At 45.6% G+C, this 27,463-nt stretch overlaps 1 protein-coding gene across 1 annotated transcript in view; it reads left to right on the forward strand.

The window, feature by feature from the left end:
* The first annotated feature begins 6,483 nt into the window (after positions 1 to 6,483).
* Positions 6,484 to 27,463, forward strand: part of plcg2 (phospholipase C, gamma 2) — a 204,209-nt gene continuing 183,229 nt past the window's right edge. The window contains exon 1 of the mRNA XM_085991754.1: positions 6,484 to 7,126. Coding sequence (XP_085847880.1) covers positions 6,931 to 7,126 — 196 coding nt within the window. The 5' untranslated portion in view covers positions 6,484 to 6,930. The remainder of the gene's footprint in view (positions 7,127 to 27,463) is intronic.

A 27,463-nucleotide genomic window follows, 5' to 3' on the forward strand; every position in this document is an offset into this window, starting at 1 on the left:
CCCACACATCTCTACAGACTCAAGCACACCATATAACATGCCCCATGTCACCAACCAAGTTCAAAATGGACTGCGTGCCCCAAGTCACAGGATCCTCCCCCGCAAAACAGAGGACACCGTGCAGAGGAATGAAGCGCTGAAGAGAGAAAGTCAGCAGCAAACCCCCTCTCGTTTCCTTGAGACCCCTAGCAGAGCCCCTACTCAAGGTGACCATGGCATAGGCCCCACCACCTATGACCTTGCCAAATACCTTGCATGCAGCCAGCTGGTGACTACAGGGTTAACCACGTTTGATGATAAACCAGAGAACTATTGGGCCTGGAAGTCCTCCTTCCACGGTGCCATATCGGGCTTAGACCTGTCGGCAGGAGAAGAACTTGACCTCCTTATCAAATGGCTCGGCCCAGAGTCCGCCGGACAGGCACGCAGGATAAAAGCAGTCAATGTGAGACATCCGCCAGCTGGGTTGATGATGGCTTGGGCGAGGCTGGAAGAAAGCTACGGCTCGCCTGAAGCCATTGAAAGGGCTCTCTTTGCCAGTTTGGAGAACTTTCCGAAGTTGACAAATAGGAAACCCCAGAAGCTCCACGACCTTGGAGATCTGCTGTTGGAACTTGAAGCTGCAAAGCAGGACGGCTACCTACCTGGCCTATCGTACTTAGACACTTCCAGAGGGGTAAGTCCCATCATTGAGAAGTTTCCATTCAATCTGCAGGAGAAGTGGACATCATTGGGGTCAAGGTTCAAGCTAGAGCATAACGTTACCTTCCCTCCATTCTCTGTGTTTGCCAACTTCATCCGTAGAGAAGCCAAAGCCAGGACAGACCCCAGCTTCAACTTCTTCTCCTCCTACACAGCACTTGCCAGAAGAGACAAGTTTGACAGACATGGAAAGACACCAATATCTGTCCACAAAACGCAAGTGTCTTCAACCGAGAACGCAAGGGATCAGGAGAAATCTGAGGATATGAGCAAACAATGCCCCATCCACAACAAGCCCCATCCATTAAAGAAGTGCAGAGGCTTCAAAGAGAAGTCCCTGGAAGACCGCAAACAGTACCTCAGAGAACTCTGTATGTTTCAAGTGCTGCTCCTCCACGAACCATCTCGCCAAGAACTGCAAGGTAGATGCAAAATGCACAGAATGTGAAAGTGATCGGCACATTTCAGCACTCCACCCAGGCCCAGCTCCTTGGAAGTCAGAGTCGTCTCCTCCCGCCTCAGAGCACGGCGGGGAGAGAGAGGGAGCCGCCTATCTGGAGGTTACATCCAAGTGCACCAAGGTGTGTGGAGGAGTGAGCGCAAGAGCATGCTCCAAGATATGCCTCATTAATGTGTACCCTGTAGGACGTCGCCAGGAATCTGAAAAGATGTATGCCATACTAGACGAACAAAGCAACCGTTCTCTAGCAAGATCTGAGTTCTTCGACATCTTCAAGGTCAAACGAAGTCCGTCGCCTTACATGCTGACGACGTGTGCTGGACTTTCAGAGACAGCCGGCAGGAGGGCCTGTGGTTATGTTGTTGAGTCAGCCGACGGGAAGATTAGTCTCCCCCTTCCTACACTGATCGAATGTAATCAAGTCCCCGACAACCATTCTGAAATTCCCACTCCGAATGCAGCTCATCACCACAGTCATCTGAGACGCATTGCAGACGAGATCCCACCTCTTGATCCAGACGCAGACATACTCCTGTTGTTGGGCAGGGACATCCTGAGAGTACATAAGGCAAGGAAACAGATCAACGGTCCACATGACGCCCCTTTCGCCCAAAGGCTAGATCTCAGCTGGGTCGTTGTTGGAGACGTGTGCCTCAGGGGTGCTCACAAGCCATCTCAGGTGAACACACTCAAGACTTCCATCTTGAAGAATGGTTGTCCAAGCTACCTTACCCCATGCAGTAGTCAGATCCAAGTGACAGAGAAGTTCAGTCATACGGCCCAGCCTCAGAACCCCCCAGCGCTGATCTCCACAGACAGCACACAGATGATGCTCACTGGAGAGAACCCGAGTCAGTCAGTCTTCTGTCGCACCGCCAATGACTGCAAACTTGCTCCATCGATCGACGACATGAGATTCCTCCAGATTATGGACAATGAGGTCTCTCGTGACAGCTCTAACATCTGGGTTGCACCCTTACCCTTCCAGAACCCCAGACGACGGCTGCTGAACAACAAGGTCCAACGTATCCGACAGTCCACATCCCCCGACCAGTGGAGGTACGTCCCCACAGACCTGAACCCAGCTGACCATGGGTTTAGATCTGTAACAGCGTCCCTTCTCAGCAGCACGACATGGCTGTCAGGACCTGCTTTTCTTCAGGATCCGTCCCTGCACTCCTCTGAACTCAATGAGTCATTCAACCTCCTCAACCCTGTTTCTGACTCCGAGATACGCCCACAAGTCACAGCGAACGTTACTCAAATCTCTAAGGACCTGATGAGCACCAAATGTTTCGAGCATTTCTCCAAATGGAACACTCACATAAAGACAGTAGCACGCCTAACCCACATAGCTCATACCTTCTCCCAGCCTACACAAGAGAGTAGCTGCCATGGGTGGCACATCTGTCGTAAGAGTCCCTCTGAGGAGGAGCTCAAGAGAGCCAAAATCCTTGTGATGAAGAGCGTCCAACACGAGTGTTACTCGGAAGAGTTGAAGTGCATAGCAGCAGAACGCAAACTACCCCCTCACAGCAGTCTACGGAAGCTGCATCCTATCGTCGACACCGACGGACTTCTCAGAGTTGGGGGACGCATATCGCAGTCTCAACTAGGAACAAATTAAACCAACCCCATCCTCATTCCAGGTCGTCATCACCTGGCTACTCTGCTTGTGCGTCATCATCATGAGGCCGTGAAGCACCAGGGCAGACATTTCACCGAAGGTGCCATCAGAGCAGATGGACTCTGGTTGGTTGGAGCTAAGAGATGTATCAGCAGCACGCTTTTCAAATGTGTCACCTGCAAGAAACTCCGTGGGAAGACAGAGCACCAATAGATGGCAGATCTGCCAGCCGAGTGGCTACAAGTAGCACCACCTTTCATCTACGTAGGTGTAGACATCTTCAGGCCATGGGACATGGTCTCACGCCGCACCAGAGGAGGACACGCCAATAGCAAAAGGTGGGCAGTGATGTTCTCATGTATGTCTACAAGAGCTGTACACATCGAAGTTATTGAAACAATGAGCGCCTCCAGCTTCATAAACGCTCTGAGAATGTTTTTCTCAATCAGAGGCCCAGCAAAGCAGATATGCTCAGATTGCGGCACAAACTTTGTCGGCGCTTGCAGAGAGCTGAAGATGGATGGATCAAGTTCCAGCTCAGAGAGTGCGGAGAAGTATCTCCAAGAGCAGAAATGTACCTGGGTATTCAACCCACCTCACTCATCCCACATGGGTGGCGCATGATTGGCATTGCCCGCCGCTTCCTCGACTGCATGCTTCTCCAAGGTAGATCGTCGTGCCTCACACATGAAGTCTTGACCACACTGATGGCTGAGGTCACCACCGTGATGAATGCAAGGCCCCTCATCCCAGTATCTTCAGACCCGGAATCGCCCCTCATCCTCACTCCGGCCATGCTTTTGACCCAGAAGACAGGTGTTTCCCCTTGTCCTCCAGGAGAGTTTGGGAAAACAGAACTCTTCAAGCAAGAATGGAAACAGGTTCAAAGTCTGGTGGACACGTTTTGGGGCAGGTGGCGACGGGGGTACCTCAACACACTGCAGAGCCGACGCAAGTGGCAGGACAAGAGGCCAGATCTCAAAGAAGGAGATGTTGTCTTGATGAAGGACAGTCAGGCAAAAAGGAATGAATGGCCTATGGCCATCATCGTGAAGTCCCTTCCCAGCCAGGATGGGAGAGTGAGAAAGGTGGACTTGAGAGTCGTCAAAGAAGGAACAGCAAAGGTCTTCTCTCGGCCTGTCTCTGAGGTGGTCCTTCTTTTGTCGCCAGAGGACTCCAGTGACAAGTAGAGTTAGGATTATGTGGGGTCGTTAACGACCCCAGACGGGGAGTGTTCTGGACCTATTACATGCAGATAGCACCCTCTAGTGGTAGTTATTGTATAGCAGTGTGTTATTTGACCACCTTCCCGTTTGCCCCGGAAGTAGTATTCCAGGGAGTGTTTTTGCTGAGTTGTGAACAAAGCCACATGAGGCAGCAATGGGCCGCCATCCTTCCTTATACGCTAGGCAAGACGCAATGTCTGTGAGTATCCTTGTTTAGTAACATGATAACAACCTTGTCGGTGTAGTATTTTGACAATACTTTGTCCATAAGAAGTTATTAGCTGTTAGCTACCGAGGTTTAGCTTTAGTGCTATTTACTTATACAATTAGTCTATTCTGTTTTCATAAACATGTTTGTATCTTATGTAACATCTAATATATAGTACTCAGCTCTAGGTACAAAACATACTTTGTCTTTGTTTACAGTTTCACAAAATTTATTCAAGTAAAGCTTCAAAACCACACCCTGTTTCTCGAGGAGTTATTTGAATAAGTGTTTAGTTGACTGGATAACTGGATAAGAGCACGTCTAGCAAGACCAGTACAATAGAAGAAACAGAGGATACCCCAAGCGGGGCAGAATTGAAACACCGGAACAGTGAATTGAATTTGAGTAAGGGGTCAGAGGTTGCTCCTCCCTCTCAAAGGAATGGACTGTAAGGAAGGGGTAAATATTCATTTTCAAGACACCCTACTAACTAACGCCCAAGTTGAGAGAGCAATAAGAGCTAGCTAGATTAGTCAAGAGCCGATTGTGAGAAGTCAATAAGGACATTTCCTTCTCAAAGAAGGGAATTGTAAGAAATAGCTGTTAGATTCAAAGGTGGGTTTTATTGCTTAGAACAGAGACTGACAACATGCAGCCGGAAACAGAGAGCAGAAATGCCAGCAAGGTCGAATATCAAGCATCAAAAGACAAATAGAAGTGATAAGGGAATCGTAAAATGTAAAACAACACAGGGTAGTGGATAATAGACAAAAATGGAGCCGAAAAGTCATAAAATGTCCTTAAAGAAACATAACAAAACATTCCTCAGAAAGATAAGAGGGAGGCCTTGTCAGTCATGTAGAAAGGGACGGCGAGGGTTGCCTTCCCGCTTCACAATTAGACAATAGGATGGGGGATCAAATGACTGACACCAGGTGATTACCAGCCCACTGAAATAACTATAAATATAGACGATCGAGAGAGGAAATCAGGCAGTTAGAGGCGAAGGCTTCCCCGAGGTGGCTATGGCCTAACACCTTGGTCAAGTTTAGCCTCTGAGGTGGCTGACGGCCTCACACCTCCAACAGCTTGAGAGGTGACCCAACGGAAGTGACCACTGCAGCAGACTGCAGGAATCCACCCAATCAGAGACCACCGTACTGCCTCCCCGTCCGTCCGGTCGTGGCATTCCGATTCGGGAGTCATAGATCGCTCCTACTGTCACGGGTTGTATGTCTATTATACTCGGCTTAAACCATATGTAATACCTGATTATGCTTTAAAACTGTAGCTCTTTAATAAAAGTCTTACAACTTCTAAAACCCTTTTGGGTAATCTGTGTGTGGCCTGTGATCCGAATCTTACAGCAGGAAGAAACAAAGGTAAGTAAACATTTTCTATCACTTTCCACTCACCTCACATACTTACCTCTCCACACTTGCACCCATTACTTACCTTCACAGCGCACTTTTGCACCCCTCCGACCTCCGCAGACCCACTGCTCGCCTCGGTGACCCTGGCGGGGTTCGCAGACTTCGGGGCGCCCACACTTGTGTGGGTAAAATGGGGATAATCCTCTTATCTGCCTGTTAACTACCTGTTAACAGGCAGATAAGTGACTGTAATCCCCTTCCCGCCTCCAGGAGATGGGCCCCGGCGCGGGTCGGCTACCCGCCTCCTGGGAAGATGGCACGGAGGCGGGTTGGAGGCGGGATGGGTACCCGCCCCCAGATTCTGCCATTTTCCTGGCAGTCCTGCCTCCAAACCCGCCTCCCCAGGGCTGGCAAGATCGCGCCCTTTAACTCTGTTTCTCTCTCCACAGATGCTGCCTGACCTGCTGAGTATTTCCAGCATTTTCTGTTTTTATTTCAGATTTCCCGCATCCGCAGTATTTTATTTTTGTATTAAGAGTTCTATTAATGTGTCACATGCTGCATAGTGCCTACAAGAGTTATCAGCACAGATATTCAGATCCCAAGACTGCAGTGATCCAAACTATAGAGGGAAGGCCAAGGAATGAAAGAAAAATCATATATAACTTTAGTGTGCTTGTACATGAGCTGCGGGCATTACTATAGCACTTTACTCCAGAGAACCTTTATGTACTCGACCACAATTATCCAATAAGGCATTTTAATACCCATATATTAAGACTCATAAAAATGAAAAGTGATATTAGCACCCATTCCAATAGGAATATCGATTTACTTATTTGGCTTGAATAAAAAGGTTCCTCTGGCTGTTGTGGCAAGGTCCAAGTTTGCGGCAGATGGCGCTGTGCAAATGTCACGGACAGAAACCTAACTCCTCCCGCAAGTCTAAGGTACCTTCGGACAGCTTCGTAGTTTTGCATAGATCGTATCAACGGCGTTTCCGGATCAAGTTTTTTTTTCCAAAAAGAAGAAATTTCAGCCAACTTCCTCATGCAGTTAAATTGCGGAACATGCAACATGATTGTTTTGTAGCCATGAAAAACTCACTGCTTGTGGCCGTGTTTGTGTGTGTGTAAAGTGATCGGAAAGGTAATCCTATCGCCCCTTGCTCAAGTTTGCGGATGATTGCATTTGCCTCGCACTGAGCTCTGTCGTGTGCTTTACATTCGAGACGCGGCAGCGGCGAGGGAGCTGGACGCGAATCTCGTTTCCTTTTAATCTTTGAGTTGTTAAGCTAAAAAAAAAAATTAATAACGAGAGAGAGAGAAAAAAACATGTCTTGGAATAAAGACGGTTTGGATTCCATGTCGGAGCCGGACAAAAGTCAACTGAAAAGGACCTTGGAGTTGGGCGCTGTTATGACCGTCTTTAGCTTGAAAAAGTCTCAGCCGGAGAGGAGGACGTTGCAGGTGATCATGGAAACGCAGCAACTGTCCTGGAACAGGACCGCAGACAAGATCGAGGGTGTCCGTGAGTATCTCGTCCAGGCTTTAGCGCGGCTCCCTGAACACCTCGGGACTCCCGCCTGCCACTTTCAGGGTTACTATAAGTTATTAAACCACCAGTCACCACTCTACTCTGAAGTAATTACAAGTGGGCCTTTTAAAAAGTCAATTGCATATTTCTTATTAAATCCTTACCATTTAGTCGTCATAGTTCAATGTGATCCTTTCTTTAAAAAAATTCACCATTAATTGCGACTGATGAAAGAACGCACTTAAAATGCAACCCCTTTCAGGGAACTTGAAGAGGCTTATTGTTTGCAGGCAGGGTCCAATTCCGTGTGTACTGCAAGCTTTGCCAGCTGGAGAGGTGGGAGCTAGAGACACAGATTGGTTTTCAAACTGTGGTCCCTGCATCCCAGAAAGTTTGAGACAGGTATTAACCACATATAAAGAGCGGGGAGGCGGGGATCATCAGGGCAATTCTGGGATTTGGAACATGGAGGAATGGGGACATAACCCATGCCAGAAAGGAATGGAGTGGCATCGGTGGCCTTGCCAGGTGATCCTAGGGAACCCTGAGGTCATTGGATTTCTCAATCTTTTTCTGTAGTTGTCTATTATTTCTGTTGCGGTGTATTAATAAAACCAATTTACTACAATGATAACTTTGCTTTGGTACTTGTGTCTTTTAGAAATTAATATTTGTAGGCGGCCGCCCCAGAAAAAAATAACGGCAACTTACTTAGAAACTATATGCTCATTTGAACCTGGCTGCAAAAATTAGAATTCTTTGAAAGGGAACACATTTCAGATGTAGTTTCTTTGGTGGGTCACCAGATAATACAACCATTAATGCGGCAGTCCTCCGGCCTGCCATTACAATTACTGTTGTACAGGAGAATTCTAAGGAAGCCTGCCCATGTAAAACTCCTTTCTGTTTTTTAAAATTCATTCACGGGATGTGGGTGTCGCTGGCATTTATTGCCTGACCCTAATTGCCCTCGAAGGTGGAGGTGAGCCGTCTTCTTGAACCGCTGCAGTCCGTGTGGTGAAGGTACTCCCACAGTGCTGGTGGGGAGGGAGTTCCAGGATTTTGACCCAGTGCTGTTTATCATCAACATATTGAAGTAGAGACCTCAATACAGTCCAAAATGATTGTCATCAAGATCACTGGTTTTAATCATATGCTCCATAGTAAAGCTCAAACTCTATAGCGTCTTATAGACTTATAAGCACAGAGTTTGGTGAGAGTTGGGTGAATCTGTTAAATGGAGTGGCTTGCTAAACAGAGTGACGATGGGAATTTGTAGCGTGGGAATTTGGTGCAGAGGGGGGAGGAGGTGCTAAGTGATTTAAACTAAGGGGCAACAATAAATCAGTAAATAGATAAATAATCTGAGTAATTAATTAGATCCAAGGGGATAAAATTAACTAACATTAAATGGATCTGAATTGCATTAAATAAAAATCTGGTACACATAAACAATTAATCGAAGGGGATACTAAACTAAAAATATATACATATATAAAATAAAATGTTATATATATGTAGATAGACTTTTAAGCAAAATGATGGGACAGCTGAAACCCATTGGCTGTAATTCCTGTGTCACATGGAAACTCCAGGACGCTTCATGTGTCCTGGATAACCATGTGTGCAGGAAGTGCCTCCAGTTGCTCGAAGCGGCTGGAGTCACTGCAGGGTATATGGGATACTGAGAATTTCCTGGTGTGCACGTTCCAGGAGGTGGTCACCCCTCAGCTACAGATAATTTAGGAGGATAGTAAGTGGGTGGCCATCCAGCAGGGAAAGGAAGAGGCAGGCAGTGCAGGCATCCTTCAGGAGTGTGGAACTCTCAAACTGGTTTCCGTGCTGAATACCAGTGAGGGTGACAACGCCTTTGGGGGAGTGCAGGCTATAGCACATCCACGGTGCCGTGGGGGGCTCAGGCGGGCACAGCAAAGTGTAGAAATGCAGAGGGTTATCGGGGATTCGATAGTCGGGGATAGACACGCATTTCTGCAACCGCTGACGCGAGTCTTGCATGGTGTGTGCCTCCCTGGTGCCAGGGTAAAGGACATCACTGGGTGCAGGGCATTCTGTGGGGGAAGGGGAATAGCTAGAAGTCATAGTCCATGTTGGAACTAATGACATAGGCAAAAAAAGGGTTGAGGTCCTACAGGCAAGAGTTTCAGGAGTTAAGGAGGAAGTTAAAAAGCAGGACCTCCAAAGGTAGTAATCACTGGATTATGCCCAGTGCCATGTGCTAGTGAGTATAGCAGTTGTAAAATGAGACGGGTTAATGCGTGACTGGAGAAATAGTGCAGGAGGGAGGGCTTCAGATTCCTGGGGCATTGGGACCAGTTCTGGGGCAGGAGGGAACTGCACAGGATGGACGGGTTGCACCTCAACAGGGCTGGGACCAATGTCCTCGTGGGGAGGCTAATTAGTGGTATGGGGAAGGGTTTAAACTAATGTGGGAGGGGGACCAGGATGAATCATTAGAGAGGAGATACAAGCTGCACAGAGGACTGGGGGAGACAAACAACATTCGAATAAAGAGTAGTTCAGACGAGGGGGGAAATGCGAGGCAGCCTAAGATGGGTTTAGAGTGCATGTGCGGAAATGCACGCAGTGTGGAAATAAGGTTGGTGAGCTGCAGGCACAAGTAGCCACATGGGATTATGATATAGTGGCAATAACAGAGACCGGCTCAAACAAGAGGAGGAATGGGCACTTAATATTCCTGGCTACAATGTTGAGGAAAGATGGGGAAGGAAAAAAAGATGGGGCTGGCAGTATTGCTCAAAGACACTGTTACAGCACTAGAAAACGATGATGTACTTGACGGTTCAAAGACCGAGTCTATTTGGTTAGAATTAAGGAACAGTAGAGGAGCTACTACGCTGCTGGGTGAGCACGAGAGGCCACCAAATAGTGAGAAGGAGATAGAGGAGCAAATTTTCAGGCAAATTGCAGAAATATGCAAGAACTTTAGAGTTGTGATAATGGGGGACTTCAATTATCCTAATATAAACTGGAAAAATTACAGCAGATGCAAATAGGGGGAGGAATTCCTGAAATGTATACAAGAGGACTTTTTTGATCAGTATGTTTCCATCCCAAGGAGGAAGGAAGCTGGATATGGTTCTGGGGAATGAAGTGGGACAAGTGGAGCATGTTTCAGAGGGGGAGCATTTGGGGAACAGTGATCACAATATTATTAGGTTTAGAGTAGTTCTGGAAAAGGACAACGAAAAATCAAATGTGAAAATACTCAACTGGAGGAGGGCTCACTTCAGTGAGTTGAAAAGGGGCCTGGCCCAGGTGGATTGGAATCACAGACTGGCAAGTAAAACAGTAAATGAGCAATGGGAGGCCATCAAAGAGGAGATAGTTTGGGTACAGCCTAGCCTAGACACGTTTCCACAAGGGGGCAAGGAAGTGCATCCAAAGCTAGAGCTCCCTGGATGATTAAAAAATATAGTCTGCAATTTTGCTGACCGTGGCGGGCGCCATCGGTGGCGGGTCCCGACCCTGCTGCTCGCTCCATCCCACTCTGTGAAATGGATTTCCCTTGATGGGGCTTGTTCAGCCCGCCCAGCGTGTTTCCCAGCCAATTAGAGGAAGCGGGTCTGGTGATGTCATTTGATGACGTGTCATCAGCCAGTTTCCTTAAAGGGGCCATGTCCAAATTTATTTTGACATTTGTGCTGTCAGTGTTCTACAGCATTGAGGTGCTGCAAACACTGACGATCACTGCACAGAGACACAGGGCTGCACCCAGGCTCTCCCATGACTCCTTCATGAAGAGAGTCACAGCATGCAGGGAGGTCCTCTTCCCTTCCCATGGGCGGAAGAGACCTCCCCAGGAGATCAGCACAGCCTGGCTGCACATTGCAGAGGAGGGCACAAGCAGGGATGTGGTCAGAAGGACCTGGGTGCAGTGCCGCAAAAGTTTTAATGATCTCAGTCGATCACAAAGTTAGTACAAAGCCACACTCAACCTCATCTTGCTGTGCCACTCATCACATCCCCATCACTCTGCCTTCCCTACCCATCTCCTGCACATCCTTACTCACACCAACTTACCTTGGACCTCCACTCATCCCTCTCTCTCTATCTGCATTATCACATCCCCCATCTCACTAGCCACCCCTCACACTCACCTACATCCTAGTGCAGTCATACCAACTAACAACACACAAGGGTAGGCACTTGGGTGTTTTATGCAATGTTCATGTAAAATTTCTGTTAATGTGGTGTCAAACATTGAAACGTTTATTTTCAACACTTTGCGATCTTGGACAAATTTGTGTGCACCTTTTGGAAGTGGTTTAGTGAGTTGCAGTGAATGGTGAGACATAATGGTACCCCCGCAATGGTGATGAGTGTGAAAGGAATGGCTTGGGCATTGTAGGGATGATTTATGGTGTTGGTGTGGGGTGGTGCCAACCTGGTGCATCATGTGACAGCATCAAGTGAAGTAAATCTGGCCATGGTGAGGCCATCCCTGGCCTCCCGGCCAGCAATGTTGTCGAGTACTGATGCTGCACAAGACACAGGGCATCAGGTGATTGCAGAGAAGGTTGTTGTTGATGCTGCTGGTGTGCCTGGTGTTGGGACTGATGGTGGTGGGATTCTGAGGACCAAGGTGAGAGAGTATAGATGGCAGGTAAAGTAGAGATGACAGAAGCGATCTGTCAATGGTGAGAGAGGTAATGAGGTCAGACTGGATGGAGACTTGTGTAAAGACTTGCAGCATGGTGAATCTGTTGTGGAAATGCCGGGAGGAAAAGCTTGTGGATGAGGGAAGATATCTCTAAGGTGGGAGCTTTTACTCTACATTTGAAGCTGTCAACTCAACAGCTGATTGAATGGCCAATGAACTCCCACCTCAGCTTGTCAGAAGTGGTCCACAACCAGCGTGGACCCCGGGGGCGAGCTGTCAAATGCAAAAGGTAAGCTGAAAATCATTCTTAAGTGGCTCGAAAGAAGCCACTAATTACCTGAATTGGATCCCTGCCGCTGCGTGTTGGGTCTGCTCAGCGCTGACATTGGTAAAGGCGCGTGGCGGCGGGTTCACAGCGGGGTCCCGACCTGCTGGGGGAAAAAAACACTTTCCCACCTGACCCATGCCCCCTAATTCCCTGGAAAATTCCGGCCTATGAGATGAAAATGAAACAGAAAAAGAAGTCTTATGATAAATGTAGGGTTCATAATTCAGTAGAAAACCAAGTTGAATATACAGGAAACTCTCACTTTACCGGCACCCAAACAACTGGAAATCTCGGTTAACCGGCAAAATTCAGGAATAGGTTCAGTTAAGTTTTTCTTCATATTAGTGGCCGGTTCTTGATTCTTGGCTGTGTAATCGGGGGTTTCTGCACTTGTTGCTAAGCAACAGGGACGCTTGATCTGTGGCCGGGGTTCCTGCAGCTGTTGCTAAGCAACAGGGAAGCCTGGATTTGTTGCTGTGTACGGAGCTCTCATACCTTTTAACTATAACTCTCTGTAATCCGGACTTTTTGATAAACCGGCACCACGTCGGTGCTGGATAAAAGAGTTTCCTGTTATTAAAAAAAAAAAAAAAGTACAGGGGAGAACTGAAAAAGGAAATAAGAGGGGCAAAGAGAGAGTATGAAAATAGATTAGTGGGTACCATAATACGGAACACAAAAGTCTTTTATAAGCATATAAATAATAAAGGAGTATCAAAGAACGAGTGGGGCAGATTAGGGACCAGAAAGGAGATCTTCTTGTGGAGGTAGAGAACATGGCTAAGGTACTAAATGAGTACCTTGTATCTGTCTTCACTAAAGAACAGGATGCTGTCAATGTCACAGTAAAGGAGAAGGTAGTAGAGAAATTGGATAGGATAAATATAGATAGAGGAGGTACTTAAAAGATTGGCAACGCTCAAAGTAGAAAAGTCACCCGGTGCAGATGGGATGCAGCATAGGTTGCGAAGAGAAGTAAGAGTGGAAATTGCGGAGGATCTGGCCACAATCTTCCAATTCTCCTTAGATATGGGAGTGGTGTCAGAAAACTGGAGGATTGCAAATGTTACAACCCTGTTCAAAAAAGGGGAAAGGATAAATCCGGCAACTACAGGCCAGTCAGCCTAATGTCTGTGGTGGGGAAACTTTTAGAGACATTAATCCAGGGCAAAGTTAATTGGCACTTGGAAAAATATGGGTTAACAAACGAAAGTCAGCGTGGATTTGTTAAAGGCAAATCATGTTTGATGAACTTGATTGAGTTCTTTGATGAAGTACCAGAGAGGGTTGATGAGGGTAGTGAGGTTTGATGTTATGTATATGGACTTTCAAAAGGCGTTTGATAAAGTACCACATAATAGACTTGTTAGCAAAATGGAACTCCATGGGATGAAAGGGGTCAGTGGCTGCGTGGTTACAAAATTGGCTAAGGGCAGAAAGCAGAGAGTAGTGGTGAACAGTTTTTCAGATTGGAGGGGAGTGTGCAGTGGTGCTCCCCGGGGTCGGTGTTGGAACCACTGTTTTTATTAATTAATGACCTGGGCTTGGGTATATAGGGCATAATTTCAAAGTTTGAAACTCAGAAATGTAGTAAACAGTGAGGAGGATAATAACAGACTTCAGGAGGACATAGACAGACTGGTGAAATGGGCAGACGCATGGCAGATGAAATTTAACAGAAGTGTGAAGTCATTCATTTTGGTAGGAAGAATGAGGAGAGGCAATTTAAATTAAATGATACAATTTTAAAGGGGTTGCCAGAACAGAGACCTGGGGGTACATGTACACAAGTCTTTGAAGGTGGTAGGACAAGTTGAGAAGGCTGTTAAAAAGACATATGGGATCCTTGGATTTATAAATAGAGGCATAGAATACAAAAGCAAGGAAGTTATGCTAAACTTTTATAAAACACTAGTTAGGCCCCAGCTGGAGTATTGTGCCCAATTCTGGGCAGCACACTTTAGGAAAGATGTCAAGGCCTTCGAGAGGGTGCAGGGGATAATTACTAAAATGTTACCAGGGATGAAAAACTTCAGTTATCTGGAGAGACTAGAGGAACTGGTGTTGTTCTCCTTGGAGCAAAGAAGGTAATTGTAGATTTCAGGCAGGTGTCAAAAATATGAAGGGTTTTGATGAGTGTAAATAAGGATACACTGTTTCCAGTGGCAGAAGGGTCGGTAACCAGAGGACACAGATTTAAGGTAATTGGCAAAAGAATCAGAGGTAACATGAGGGGGGAAAAAAATGCAGCGAGTTGTTATGATCTGGAATGCACTGCCTGAAAGGGTGGTGGAAGCAGATTCAATAATCCCTTTCAAAAGGGAATTGGATAAAAACTTGAAGTGAAAACATTTGCAGGGCTATGGGGAAAGAGCAGGGACGCTGGACTAATTGGATAGCTCTTGCAAAGAGCAGGCACAGGCATGATGGGCCCAATGACCTCCATCTGTGCTGTATCATTCTATGATTCTGTGATCAGAGAAATGTTACCAGGGATGGAAAAACTGCAGTTACCTGGAGAGACTAGGGAAACTGGGGTTGTTCTCCTTAGAGCAAGAAGGTACAGGTAGACTATCCTTTATCCGAACTTCCGAAAACCCCTAAGTTTTTTCGTTCAGCATAAGTCGTGCGCACGACATGACCAGAGTGGCGCACGACTTACGCTGAGCAGGGCAGAGGGTCACAGAGTTCCCTCCTGGGTAGGAGATTGCAGGCCGAGCCGGGCAGTGTGAAGGAGGTACCAGGAGAGTGAACCCAACAATACAGCGGCCCGTCCGATAGCTGCAGCAGCCCGTCCGATATTCTTTTCTCTTTTTTCCCCCCCCCCCCCCCCCCCCCGACCTGAACTGCGGCCCGTCCGATACTCTTTTCTCTTTTTTTCCCCCCCCCCCCGACCCCCGACCTGATTTGCGGGCCAGCTTAGTAGGAGTCAGCCGATATCCGGCTTTCCAGAGAAGCAGGAAGGGGAATGAGACACGGAACAGTCGCAAGAGGTAGCCTGAACTTTTACAATTTATATTAAATACAAATTTCCCAGTCTTATAATAATACCTTCTGAAATCCGAAACTCAGCTGGTCCCAAGGCTTTCGGATAAGGGATAGTATACCTGTCTCGGGAATGGTAGCATAGTGGTAATGTTACTGGACTAGTAATTCAGAAGCCTGGATAAATGATCCGGAGACGTGAGTTCAAATCCCACCATGGAGAATTTAAATTCAGTTAGTTAAATAAATTTGGAATAAAAAGTGAGTATTAGTGACCATCTGATTCACTAATGCCCTTCCTTTAGGGAAGTAAGTCTGCTGTGCTTGCCTGGTCTGGCCCAGCAAGCCACTCCGACGTACACAATCACTACAAGTAATAATAATAAGAATCGGACGGACCACTCGGCATCAACCTCGGCACCGGTTTTGGAGACGATAACGGCACACCCAGCCCAGTCGACCCTGCAAAGTCCTCCTCACTAACATCTGTGGATTTGTGCCCACAGTGGGAGAGCTGTCGAGCAACAGCCTGACCGTCATACTCACCGAATCAGACCTTTCAGCCAATGTCCCGAACTCCTCCATCACCATCCCTGGGTATGTCCTGTCCCACCGGCAGGACAGACCCACCAGGGGTGGCGATACAGTCGGGAAGGAGTGGCCCTGGGAGTCCTCAACATTGACTCCAGACCCCATGCAGTTTCAAGCATGGGCAAGGAAACCTCCTGCTGATTACCTACTTGACCTCATCCTCACCAATCTACCTGTTGCAGATGCATCTGCCCATGACAGCATTGGTAGCTGTGACCACCGCGCAGTCCTTGTGGAGATGAAACCCCATCTTCACACTGAGGACACTGTCCATCGTGTTATGTGGCACTACCATGTGCTAAATGGGATAGATTCGGAACAGATCTGGCAGCTCAAAACTGGGCATCCACGAGGCGCTGTGGGCAATCAGCAGCAGCAGAATTATATTCCACCATAATGGCCTGGCATATCCCTCACTTTACCATTACCATCAAGCCAGGGGACCAACCCTGGTTCAATGAGGAGTGCAGAAGAGCATGCCAGGAGCAGCACCAGGCGTATCTAAAAATGAGGTGCCAACCTGGGGAAGCTGCAACAGAGGACTACATGCATGTTAAGCAGCATACTATAGACCGAGCTAAACGATCCCACAATCGCCGGATCAGATCAAAGTCCTGCCACATCCAGTCATGAATGGACTAACGGGAGGAGGAGGCTCCATGAATATCCTCATCCTCAATGATGACGGAGCCCAGCACGCGAGTGCAAAAGATAAGGCTGCAGCGTTTGCAACCATCTTCAGCCAGAAGTGCTGAGTGGATGATCCATATCGGCCTCCTCCTGAGGTCCCCACCATCACAGAAGCCAGTCTTCAGCCAATTCGACTCTACGTGCTATCACAAAACAGCTGAGTGCACTGGATACAGCAAAGGCTGTGGACCCTGACAACATCCCAGCTGTCGTGCTGAAGACTTGTGCTCCAGAGCTAGCCGCTTCTCTAGCCAAGCTGTTCCAGTACAGCTACAACACTGGCATCTACCCGACAATGTAGAAAACTGCCCAGGTATGTCCTGTCCACAAAAAGCAGGACAAATCCAATCCGGCCAATTACCGCCCCATCAGCGTACTCTCAATCATCAGCAAAGTGATGGAAGGTGTCCTAGAAATAGTAGACATGATGTGGAGATGCCGGTGTTGGACTGGGGTGCACAAATGTGAGAAGTCACACACCAGGTTATAGTCCAACAGCTTTATTTGAAATCACAAGCTTTCGGAGCGCTGCTCCTCCTGGATGAGTGCAGCTCCAACAACACTCGCAGCTTGACGCCATCCAGGACAAAGCAGCCCACTTGATTGGCACCCCATCCACCACCATAAACATTCACTCCCTCCACATACCGTGGCTTCAATGTGTACCATCTACAAGATGCACTGCAACAACTCGCCAAGGCCTCTTCGGCAGCACATCCCAAACCCATGGCCTCTACCCCAAACCCACGGCCTCTACCACCTAGAAGGACATGGGCAGCAGGCACATGGGAACACCATCACCTGCAAGTTCCCCTCCAAGTTACACTCCATCCTCACTTGGAAATATATTGCCATTCCTTCATCGTCATTGGGTCAAAATCCTGGAACTCCCTCCCTAACAGCACTGTGGGAGTACCTTCACCACACGGACTGCAGCAGTTCAAGAAGGCGGCTCACCACCACCTTCTCTGGAGCAATTGGGGATGGGCAATAAATGCTGGCCTTGCCCACATCCTAGGAACGAATTATAAAAAAAAAAAAAAAAAAAGTGACTTTGCTGTCAGTATTTCTTAACGATTTAAAAAGTCAGCACAGAATATTATTGATATTTGCACAATGCCCCTCCTGCTTATGGAACCCTTTCTTCTAGACCGTTATTATTCCAGTATGGGTTAAACTTGTGGTATGTGCTATAGTTCCAGTTCATGATTTGGAGCTCTTGGGCATGAAATGACTGATTTTCCTATGGCCCATGTCTGATATCCAGGACAAAGTTATGAGGTTTATTTCTGCCACAAAAAAAGGAAATGATTGAGCGGCCTCTGGCTGATGATGATGATCTATCGCTCAGCACCTTGTAGGGGTGAGTAAGCCTCACAACCGGCATCTCTCTGTCCCCAAGCCTCTTACATGAGGATCTAGGTTAAGCAGTTGATGATGAATACGTCTGGTACACGACATTGTACTTGGACATCTACAAGATGGCTTGCATGTCATGCGCTGTCCTGCTTCGATCCTTCTATGATGCTGAAGAAACATGTCCTTCCATACAACTAATGAAGCAATCATGTGAAGAGGTGAAAGGTGCTCGACAGCATTATGTGGAGGCTAAATATGTGCATTTATCCAGGCTTCTGAGCCAACCTTGATTGGATTGCAAACGGGCAAGTAGCTGCTACTGGAGCTATGCACTTTCAGCTGGTGGAACCTTCACTTGATAGGGAACAATGGGCCGGATATTCTGATCCCTACGGGTGTGTACGGGCTGTGTACCCACCCGTAGGGACATCGGAAATGCCGGTTTCAGGCATGCACTGTGCATGTGCTGAAAACCAGCATTTCTGATCTGTCAAGAATGCTCTTAACAGATCCTCCGGCTGCCCTGGAGAAGGGTCTCTGCGGGCGGAGAGTTCCGCTTTCTGGAGACCCTCCGCCCGCAGAAAACCCTTACAATTCTTGCGCCTGGTAAAAGCAGGTGTAAGGCCTGCTTTTACCAGGATAAGAGTAGAAAACAGTAAAAAAAAAAAAAAATTCCACTGATTTATCATTTTAAAAATACTTTTTTTTAAAAAAAAGTAAGTTTATTTTTAGCCCTGTTTATAAAAAAAAAACTAATTTTTTTCAAATTTAAAGTTTTGTTTAAAATATAGTACAATAAATTAACTATCAAGTCATTTTAAAAATGTGATTTAATTTTTTTTTTTAAGTTTTACTATGTTTTGGGGGTGATCTCCATTCATATATTTGACAGGTCTTCCTGTCAAGTGTATGAAGGGAGATTCCCTTCTGTTATTGGCTCCCCATGGGCCACGTGATCCCAGGGACGCTGTGAACTACCTGTGCCTCTGGGATACGTGGGCCCTGCGCACCAGCAATTTGGAGAGGCCCAGCAGCGGAACTGTACGCCTCCCGGGAGCCCTCTGGTAAGGGCGCAACTTTTTCCAGATCGCAGGCCTCCACTCACTGGAGGTCTGCGATCGGAATATCTGGGCCATTATGTCTCGATACGGTGGCCATGAGGATGAGTGACAATGCACGCGCATGTTTTATGGCAAGTTGTACTTCAGTGCCACTTGAGGAGTTATAGGTGAAGAAAGAAAGAACTTGCATTTATTTAGATACTCCAAAGCACTTTAAAGGCAATTAATTACTTTTGAAGTGCAGGCACTGTTCTGTAGGAAAGCCCGGCAGACAATTTGTGCACCGCAAAGTCCCACAAACAGCAATGAGGCAGTTAATCTGTTTTGGTTGAGGGATAAATGTTAGCCACAACGACAGGAGGACTCCCTTGATCTTTGTTTGAATAGTTACGTGAGATTTTTCACACCCACCTTAGCAGGCAGATGGGCCTTTGGTTTAATGTGTCATCTGATATACAGTATCTCTGACCATGCAGCACTCGCTCAGTGCTGCATTGAAGTGTCCGTGTAGATTTTGTGCTCAGATTCTGGAGTGGGCCTTAAACCCATGACCTCTGACTGACTCAGAGGCGCAAATGCTTTCACGGAGCCAAGCTAATACTTCTATATTTATATCATTTTTGTTTCATTGTGGTCATATTTGCTGGGAATGAAACATTTTTACAGCAGCAACAACTTGCATTTATTTATTAAGATCCATTTGAGAGGATTTGTAAATATTGGAGCAATTACACTCGGCCCATCGAATTTTGTACAATTTTTAGGATGCACTTACAGGTCATCCCAAACACATCATGAAACAGTGGAACAGATCACCCATCATTGAATAATATATTGTGGATTGTACACAGTGGAAAATATTGCAGTGCAGTTGGCTCCATGGTGTCAGGGGGAAATTATATATTGTATGAGTTTAACTTATTTTGTTGCAGGGCATGCCAAGCTAGTTATAGTGCGATCAGATTTCCAGGAAAATCCAAGACCCTTTTGATTTAAAAAAAAAAAAAAAAAAAAAAATTGCATAACAAAATATACTACATGCTTAGTGGTTCAGACTCTGCATGCACCCTCAAGCACATCAGGGACATGTCTTTAACATTATGTAAACAGTCATGGAGATGGAGGATAATAATGCACATTTGAATAGTTTCAAAGTGTGCTAATAATAATTTGTTATCATGCGGATGTTTAGTGGAAATTAGCATATAGTTTCCACAACGTCATACATTGATCCTTTGTAAAAGTAGTTTCTCCTTTCTCAGTTTGTAAGTTGTGCTTTTGCTCTACCTAAGCCACATGCATATTGCTTTGAATTAGAGGAAAGGTAGGCAACTGACCATATGACAGGAGTTTGCTTCTTGCCTGCCCATATGCTGGGAGGTTAGTTCAGCCTCTCTCCAGAGAAGCACCTGACCTCTGTTCAGCACCTCCCTCGTAATATTGGCTCAGAAACTCATCCTGTCAGGAATCATTGGGAGGAACTACATCATTGTCCGTGGGTACTAACACAGCACACCAAAGGGCTACGTTGACTCCAAGATCTTGAAGGCTGCATTTAAAATCTCTCGACAGGATATTTATCACATTCCACACAAATCTCCGAGCAGAGGTTTTGTGATATGTACAGTTCATTGTTAATTATTATGTGTATGTACAATGCCTTTTGTTAGGAGGTAAACATTGATGTCTGTCTCCTCATCCATTATTCCCATTAGATCTGAGTTTTTTTTAAATGGAGATCGTCTTCCTGAAAAAGTGTTTTAGCAAATCTTTAATTGTATTAGTTAGTAAAGCAAGGATTGAAAACCCTCTTACCAAAATATGGTCAGAACTACAGGTACTAATTCCTGGTTGATTCCTTGTTTTGCTTCTATGACTGAAGAGCCTCACTGACGATGAGTTCATAAGTTTTCATTCATTGCGGAAACATCTTGAAGTAGTTCATCTTTTTAATCAAGTGTAGATTATTCCTGGTGTTACAAACCATAAAAATAATCGAACTGCATATAACAGTGTAACTGGGTACGGAAACATTGTCTGGTGGGGTATTGAATTTGATATGTAGGCCACATGGGAAAATATTGTTATAACTTCTGTTCCAGTAGTACAGTATCGTATTTCAAAGTAGCTTCAATTGATTTTCCTAAAGCTATATATAGTGATTATCAAACAAAATTTGACACGGAGTCACATGAGATACTAGGGCATGTGAAATTCACCTGTCCTAATATCTCATGTGGCTTGGTGTCGAATTTTTTTTTTTTGATAACACACCTGTGAAGCACCCTGGGACGTTTTATTATGTTAAAGGTGCTATAGAAATATATAAGTTATTGAGGTTGGGAACAATTGCACATGTGAAGCCCCATGGGACGTTTTGTTAGTTAAAGGCGCTATATAAATGCAAGTTGTCGTCGTCGTTGTAATATGTCCATTCCACTTCAACTTTATTCACACATAGCAAGTTTTTGAAGTCGGCCCCAACAACAAAGCAACTTTGAATCAGCTTTACTTAACTTACAGGAGTGAAATTGGTCTTTGGCATAGCACAAAATGGATGATAATGAATTGGCAGCCCCTTTAACTTCATTGGAAAAGAATATTGGCAGGTGTTGTGTATGTAACCTGTTCCACCTTAAGAGAGCTTAAGCCTGTTCCACCTTAAGAGATGTACTACTTTCTCAGGCTGCTGTAGACGTAATACCGGGGGTGAACACACCGGTATATAAGCACTGTGCAGTAATCTTGTATTCAGTATAGTCCCTACCTCCAACCAGTAAAGACCTGTTTTTATTGTTACTCATTAGTCTGTGTTTTAATTAACTAAATAATTCACAGACTTAACACTGGCGACGAGTCAGGTTCTTACCCTGCGGCAGTTATTCCACGGCGGTTGAAGAGAGGTTTCAAACCTCACCACTCACCACCCCACTGGAAGCAACAGGCATTAGGACCCTGAAGCCTCCATCAGCTTGTGAACCGGAGTAGAAGACGGGACTGGGGAAGAGAGAGGTACAGGGCGATAGCGATCGGCAGATAAGGGCCGGGCCGCTTTGAAGTGAGGGGCGCAGCCGGGCCATCGATCGCAAGCACTGATAAGGGCTGCACTCGGGGGCTGAAGGGAGACGGCGTCGGGGGACGGGTGAAGACCGCCAAGCGCGGGAAAACCGCCATTTTGTGGGCGGAGGACGACAGCAAGAGCGGGAAGCCGCCATCTTTGATAACAAGTAAAGAAAATAAAATCTGAGAAATTGCAAATCTACAATGCCTAAACACGGGAATATTAGCACCTTTGATAGTGACCTCGAAGATTGGGCCATATATGTTGAAAGAGTAAAAAATTATTGTAAGGCCAATAAAATTCGTGACCAAGATAAAGCTCTAACATTATTAAATTTAATGGGTGCGAAGACATACGGGCAATTGAAACACCTGTTATCACCAGATGAACCGGCGGATAAGACATGAGATTGTTACTGTCCTGAAAGATCATCTAAACCCCACGCCGCTGATGCTAGCGGAACGATTTAAATTTTACGATAGAAGGCAGCTACAGCATGAAAGCAATGCTGAATATTTGCTGGAATTGCGTAAATTAGCAAAATATTGTCAGTTTGGAACGGGACTGACAGATGCACTACGAGACAAATTTGTGTGTGGTTTATTTAAACAAGATACACAAAAGCGACTGCTCGAGAATGAGCTGACGCTTGAGAAGGCGGTCACTATGGCAGCAGCACACGAAGCCGCAGCGAGAGGCACGGCAGTAATGCAGCTACGGTCACCGGAGCTCAGTGCACACAAATTGGGTGTGAGTTCTGGCAAATGTTATCGTTGTGGAAAGACAACGCATGATCAGAACCAGTGTTGGTTTAAAAACCAAGAATGTAGAACTTGTGGTAGGCTTGGACATATAGCTCGAGTATGCAGGTCAGCGAAGAAGACCAGCAACAAGAAGTCACCGCAAGGGAAATACGCAAAGGTACACAAGGTGGCCGAACAGGAGTCCGATTCAGACGCAAGCAGTATTGAACTGGCTAGCTTAAGGGTACTCAACGTTGGTAAGGGTGCAGACCTCCAGACAATTTGGGTTACTCTTCAGATAGAAGGAGTCCAAGTAAAAATGGAATTGGACACTGGATCGGCATTGTCGGTCATGAATAAGAGATTACAGAAGGTTATTCCAACATATTCCCCTACAGGATACGGAGATTATATTGACAACCTACACGGGGCAGAGAGTGTACCCCATCGGGACAATAAAGGTTGCAGTGGCCAACAAGGGCGAAGGAAGTCAAATAATGGACTTATATGTGCTACCGGAGGGAGGTCCACCACTACTAGGCCGGGAGTGGTTTAGAAACATAAATATGGACTGGCATTCGCTAAAAGCCATAAAGAGTGAGAACTCGGTGCAGATAATCAGCCCAGACTCTAGAACTGATGATGGTAAGACCAACCCATGTGCAAAAGACAAAGTTTCAGCACAGAATTCCACTGAGCAACAACAACATAGTTTAACAGAGAATTCTGAGTCTGTCAAGCCTACTGATATGCACATTTTTGAGGGACACTGGGCTCGAACTCAACTCCATTTCAAACTACAACAGCAATTAGAACAAATGATTCGCCGTTTTGAGCAAGAGATGAATGAAATAAAAAAAGTTCTTTGTTACAGAGTGGGAGAATCTGGAAAGTCAACAGAAGCAACTGATGGAGAAAATGGAGCAGGAGCACACCAACCATCTGCGCGAGGAGGCCGAACGAATCAAAGCTGATTCAGGTTCTGAAGGTGCGTGCCATAATCTGGTGTCAGAAGAGTTAACGGTCAGCCAACTCCTTCATATGCTGAGGGACAAGACTCTGAAATGGGAAAAACTTGAACACGAGCTGCGATCTTCAAAGGAAAAGGGTTCGGAGCTCTCAAAAGTCATTGAGATGGCTGATGTGACGACACAGACTGAAACGACTGCAACAGAGCAGCCATTGGATGCCAAAAGTACGCTGACTCACGTCAATGTAGAACAACAGACCGCTGAAACAGCTGCTCCGGTAGAGGGATTGCATAGTCCGAGCAATCAATCTCCAAAGGAAGTTGAAGTATTAAAATCACAAATGAGGTCACTAGTAAACGACTTGCTGAAAGCCCAGAAAAAGCTGGATGCAGAGGTACACATGAAGAAGTCTCTTCAGGAAAGATGTCTGGATTTGGAACAAGAGCTGGCTAACGTCCAGCTGGGTATGGAGGAAATAGACGACCCTCTCACTGGTCTAGCTCAGGACGACACCGAATATTACTATGACCTGGTGGACGACACCGAATATTACGATGTCCTGTCCTGCCCAGCTTGTAACTTCGACTCCCAAAGTGCAGAAATCATGGAGGAGCACCAAAAGTCTACGGAACATCGGGAGAAGCTGGCTCTACGACGGAAACAGGAGGAAGAGAAGGAGGAACTGCGCATGCAGCTGTGGCAGCTGACAATGGAGCCCAGAGAGTCTCCAAGAAGCAGAAAAGGAAAAGTAAAAACAGAAGATGACCCATCTGAACCATTATCACCTCTACCAGATCACACACGTGGTCCCTCCGAACGGAGCCAAATCAGTTCGGAAGTTCAAGCTGTTAAATCCATGAAAGGACTATTGAATGAGTAACGTGAACCGACTACACCACAGAGATTGAATCTGTGAACTGTTTTCCGCAGAGACTGAATCTGTGATATGTTACGTTAAACATGAAGTTATATATGTTATTACGTTATGTTAAATGGGGGGATGACTATAAAGCTAAGAAGGGAGGAGTGTTGTGTATGTAACCTGTTCCACCTTAAGAGAGCTTAAGCCTGTTCCACCTTAAGAGATGTACTACTTTCTCAGGCTGCTGTAGACGTAATACCGGGGGTGAACACACCGGTATATAAGCACTGTGCAGTAATCTTGTATTCAGTATAGTCCCTACTTCCAACCAGTAAAGACCTGTTTTTATTGTTACTCATTAGTCTGTGTTTTAATTAACTAAATAATTCACAGACTTAACAGCAGGGTGTAAAACAGACTGTCAATTCGCTATCACCCGTTTTACTCTTCCGCTCAAGACCAGTTTCACCGCCACAGTCCTACTCCAAAACAATAAAACTTACTGAAACTTTCATAGATTCCCTTGGTAACGCGCTTAGTTTATACGTGAAATTGGATATTTCGCAGAGTATTACACTGGCCGCAATTCATCAACTGCCTGGTGAAGCAAAAATTCACTAAAGAGCCTAGCTAGCAGACAACAATAACAACCACTCTCTGCTTTGAAATCTGAACTGAGACAAAAGAATATCAGAAGATATATTTCACAATTAAATAAAACTGTCAATCAAAACTAGAGTTCCATGGTACAGAAAATAATCAAAGGCTAATGGAATGCTGTTCTTTATATCTAGAGGACTAGAATACAAGGGAGTAGAAGTTATGCTTCAGGTATACAAAGCCCTGGTTATACCACACCTAGGGTACTGTGAGCAGTTCTGGGCACCACACCGTAGGAAGGATATTTTTCTCAGTTTGTAAGGGAACTCTCTTCTGCAAATGGCAATAGGTGCTAGACCAATTGTTAATTTTAAATCTGAGATTGATAGCTTTTAACCAAAGGTATTAAGGGATATGGACCAAAGGCAGGTATATGGAGTTAGGTCGCAGATCAGCCATGATCTCATTGAATGGCGGAACAGGCTCAAGGGACTGAATGGCCTATTCCTGTTCCTATATTCCCAAAGAGACAGCAACGGCCAGATATAATGTTTGCACCCATTAACTCTGGTACAAAGAATGGTCGCTTTCTCCCTGGTGGGCTGGCCACCACTATTAATGGCAGTCATTTGTGATACTTATTAATTCATCCTGCTTTGAAGTGGCACTTGTACATGAGCGTGTAGTTCACCCAAAATAGAGACACAGACAGAAAAAACCATCATGCCAAGCTATGAATTCCCATAACAAATATAAAAAATACAGAACCATTTGTGATGATTTGCTAATGCATTGACGTGCTTTACTAATATTTCAGTAAGGTCACTGCAAGGATTAATTGAATTTATATAACATTGATGCTTTTCAGAGCATTATAGAGGGCAATGCTATTGATGTCAGTAGTGAGCTCTTCAGTCTATTTAACAGATCTCTGTGCAATAATTTTTTAAAAATTTGACACATTTGTTATCCCTCATGGAAAAACATATTTCCAGAGAATCCAAAAAAGCTGGACATATATTAAAGTTCTTCAGTTAAAATCTTCAACATATGTTAATGGGTAGGAGGAAAGATAGAGAATAATACTGAAATAATAAACTTTTAAATCCACACACTGAAATCCAACAATGTCCTGACTTTAGAAGCATCCAAAAATGTTGGTAGAAGTCTCTCTTTTCCAATCTGGGAAGGATCTTCAGCACTTGAAGCAGTTCTTCCATTTTGGCAGGGATTTCAACATTTAGTGAGTGAGAGTCCCATTGGGCTTGTGGATCTCCACTGAGGTTTGGGGTGAGATGCTTGATTTCCAGTGCTCGTAAAAATCGTAAAGCTATGACCATTCCTGCTGAGATTTGCCATGGTCCTTCAAGAAAAAAAACACAGTACGGTGCCATAAAATTTGTGTGCAGACTAAAGTGATGGGTTATCTGTGGGCAGTGAGATTTACAGGATTGCGAGCAAGTGCTTATTCCCAACACAGTGCCGCAATTGATTTCCCATGAAGTTTTTAAAAAAAAAAATTAAAAAAAATGTTTGGCTGGCCAGCTTTGTTTGAGCTTGAGGAGAAGTGCATATCTAGAATGTCAGCTAATTGAGGTACAGGCATGCAAAGAGGTTGTAGATCATTTGTGCCTGTTTATCCAGGACAATTAAAGGTCCGTTAATAGCACTCATAGCCTAACTGCAGGGATAATTAAATGTTGAGCAATGTTGAGTGTTCTTTGGCTGGAGGTGAGTTAATATTCATAGAATCATAGAATAGTACAGCACAGGAGGCCATTCGGCCCATCGAGTCTGCATTGGCTCTTTCGAAGAGCAATCCAGTCAGTCCCACTCCCTTGCTCTTTCCCCAATTCCTTGCAATTTTTCTCCAAGTATTTATCCAGTTCCCTTTTGAAGGCTACTACTGAATCTGTATCCACCACTCTACCGGGCAGTGCATTCCAAGTGCTAACCACTCGTGTAATAAGTTTTTCCTCATGTCGGCTCTGGTTCTTTTGCCAATCACCTTTAAATCTGTGCCCTCTCGTATCAACCCTTCAGCCATTGGAAACAGTTTCTCTTTATTTACTCTATCTAAATCCATCATGATTTTAAACACCTCTATCAAATCTCCTCTTGGCCTTCTCTGCTCCAAGGAGAACAACCCCAGCTTCTCCAGTCTATCCACATAACTGTAATCCCTCATCCCTGCAACCATTGTAGTAAATCTCTTCTGTACCCTCTCCAAAGCCTTCACGTCCTTCCTAACATGTGGTGCCCAGAATTAGAAACTATACTCCAGCTGGTGTCGAACTAGTGTTTTATATAGTTATTCTGCAAAAGGAGAGAAGAGTTAGATTGTGCAAGCATTTGGATCCTCCTATTCCTTATTGAACAGTAGACTTCTCCAATAAACATCCCAGTTTTCCTATATCCTTGCTTGCTTTATGGTTCAG

This window comes from Somniosus microcephalus, chromosome 6, assembly GCF_052327205.1.
Source record: "Somniosus microcephalus isolate GS21.2 chromosome 6, FLI_Smic_1.0, whole genome shotgun sequence".
Taxonomy (NCBI): Eukaryota; Metazoa; Chordata; class Chondrichthyes; order Squaliformes; family Somniosidae; genus Somniosus; species Somniosus microcephalus.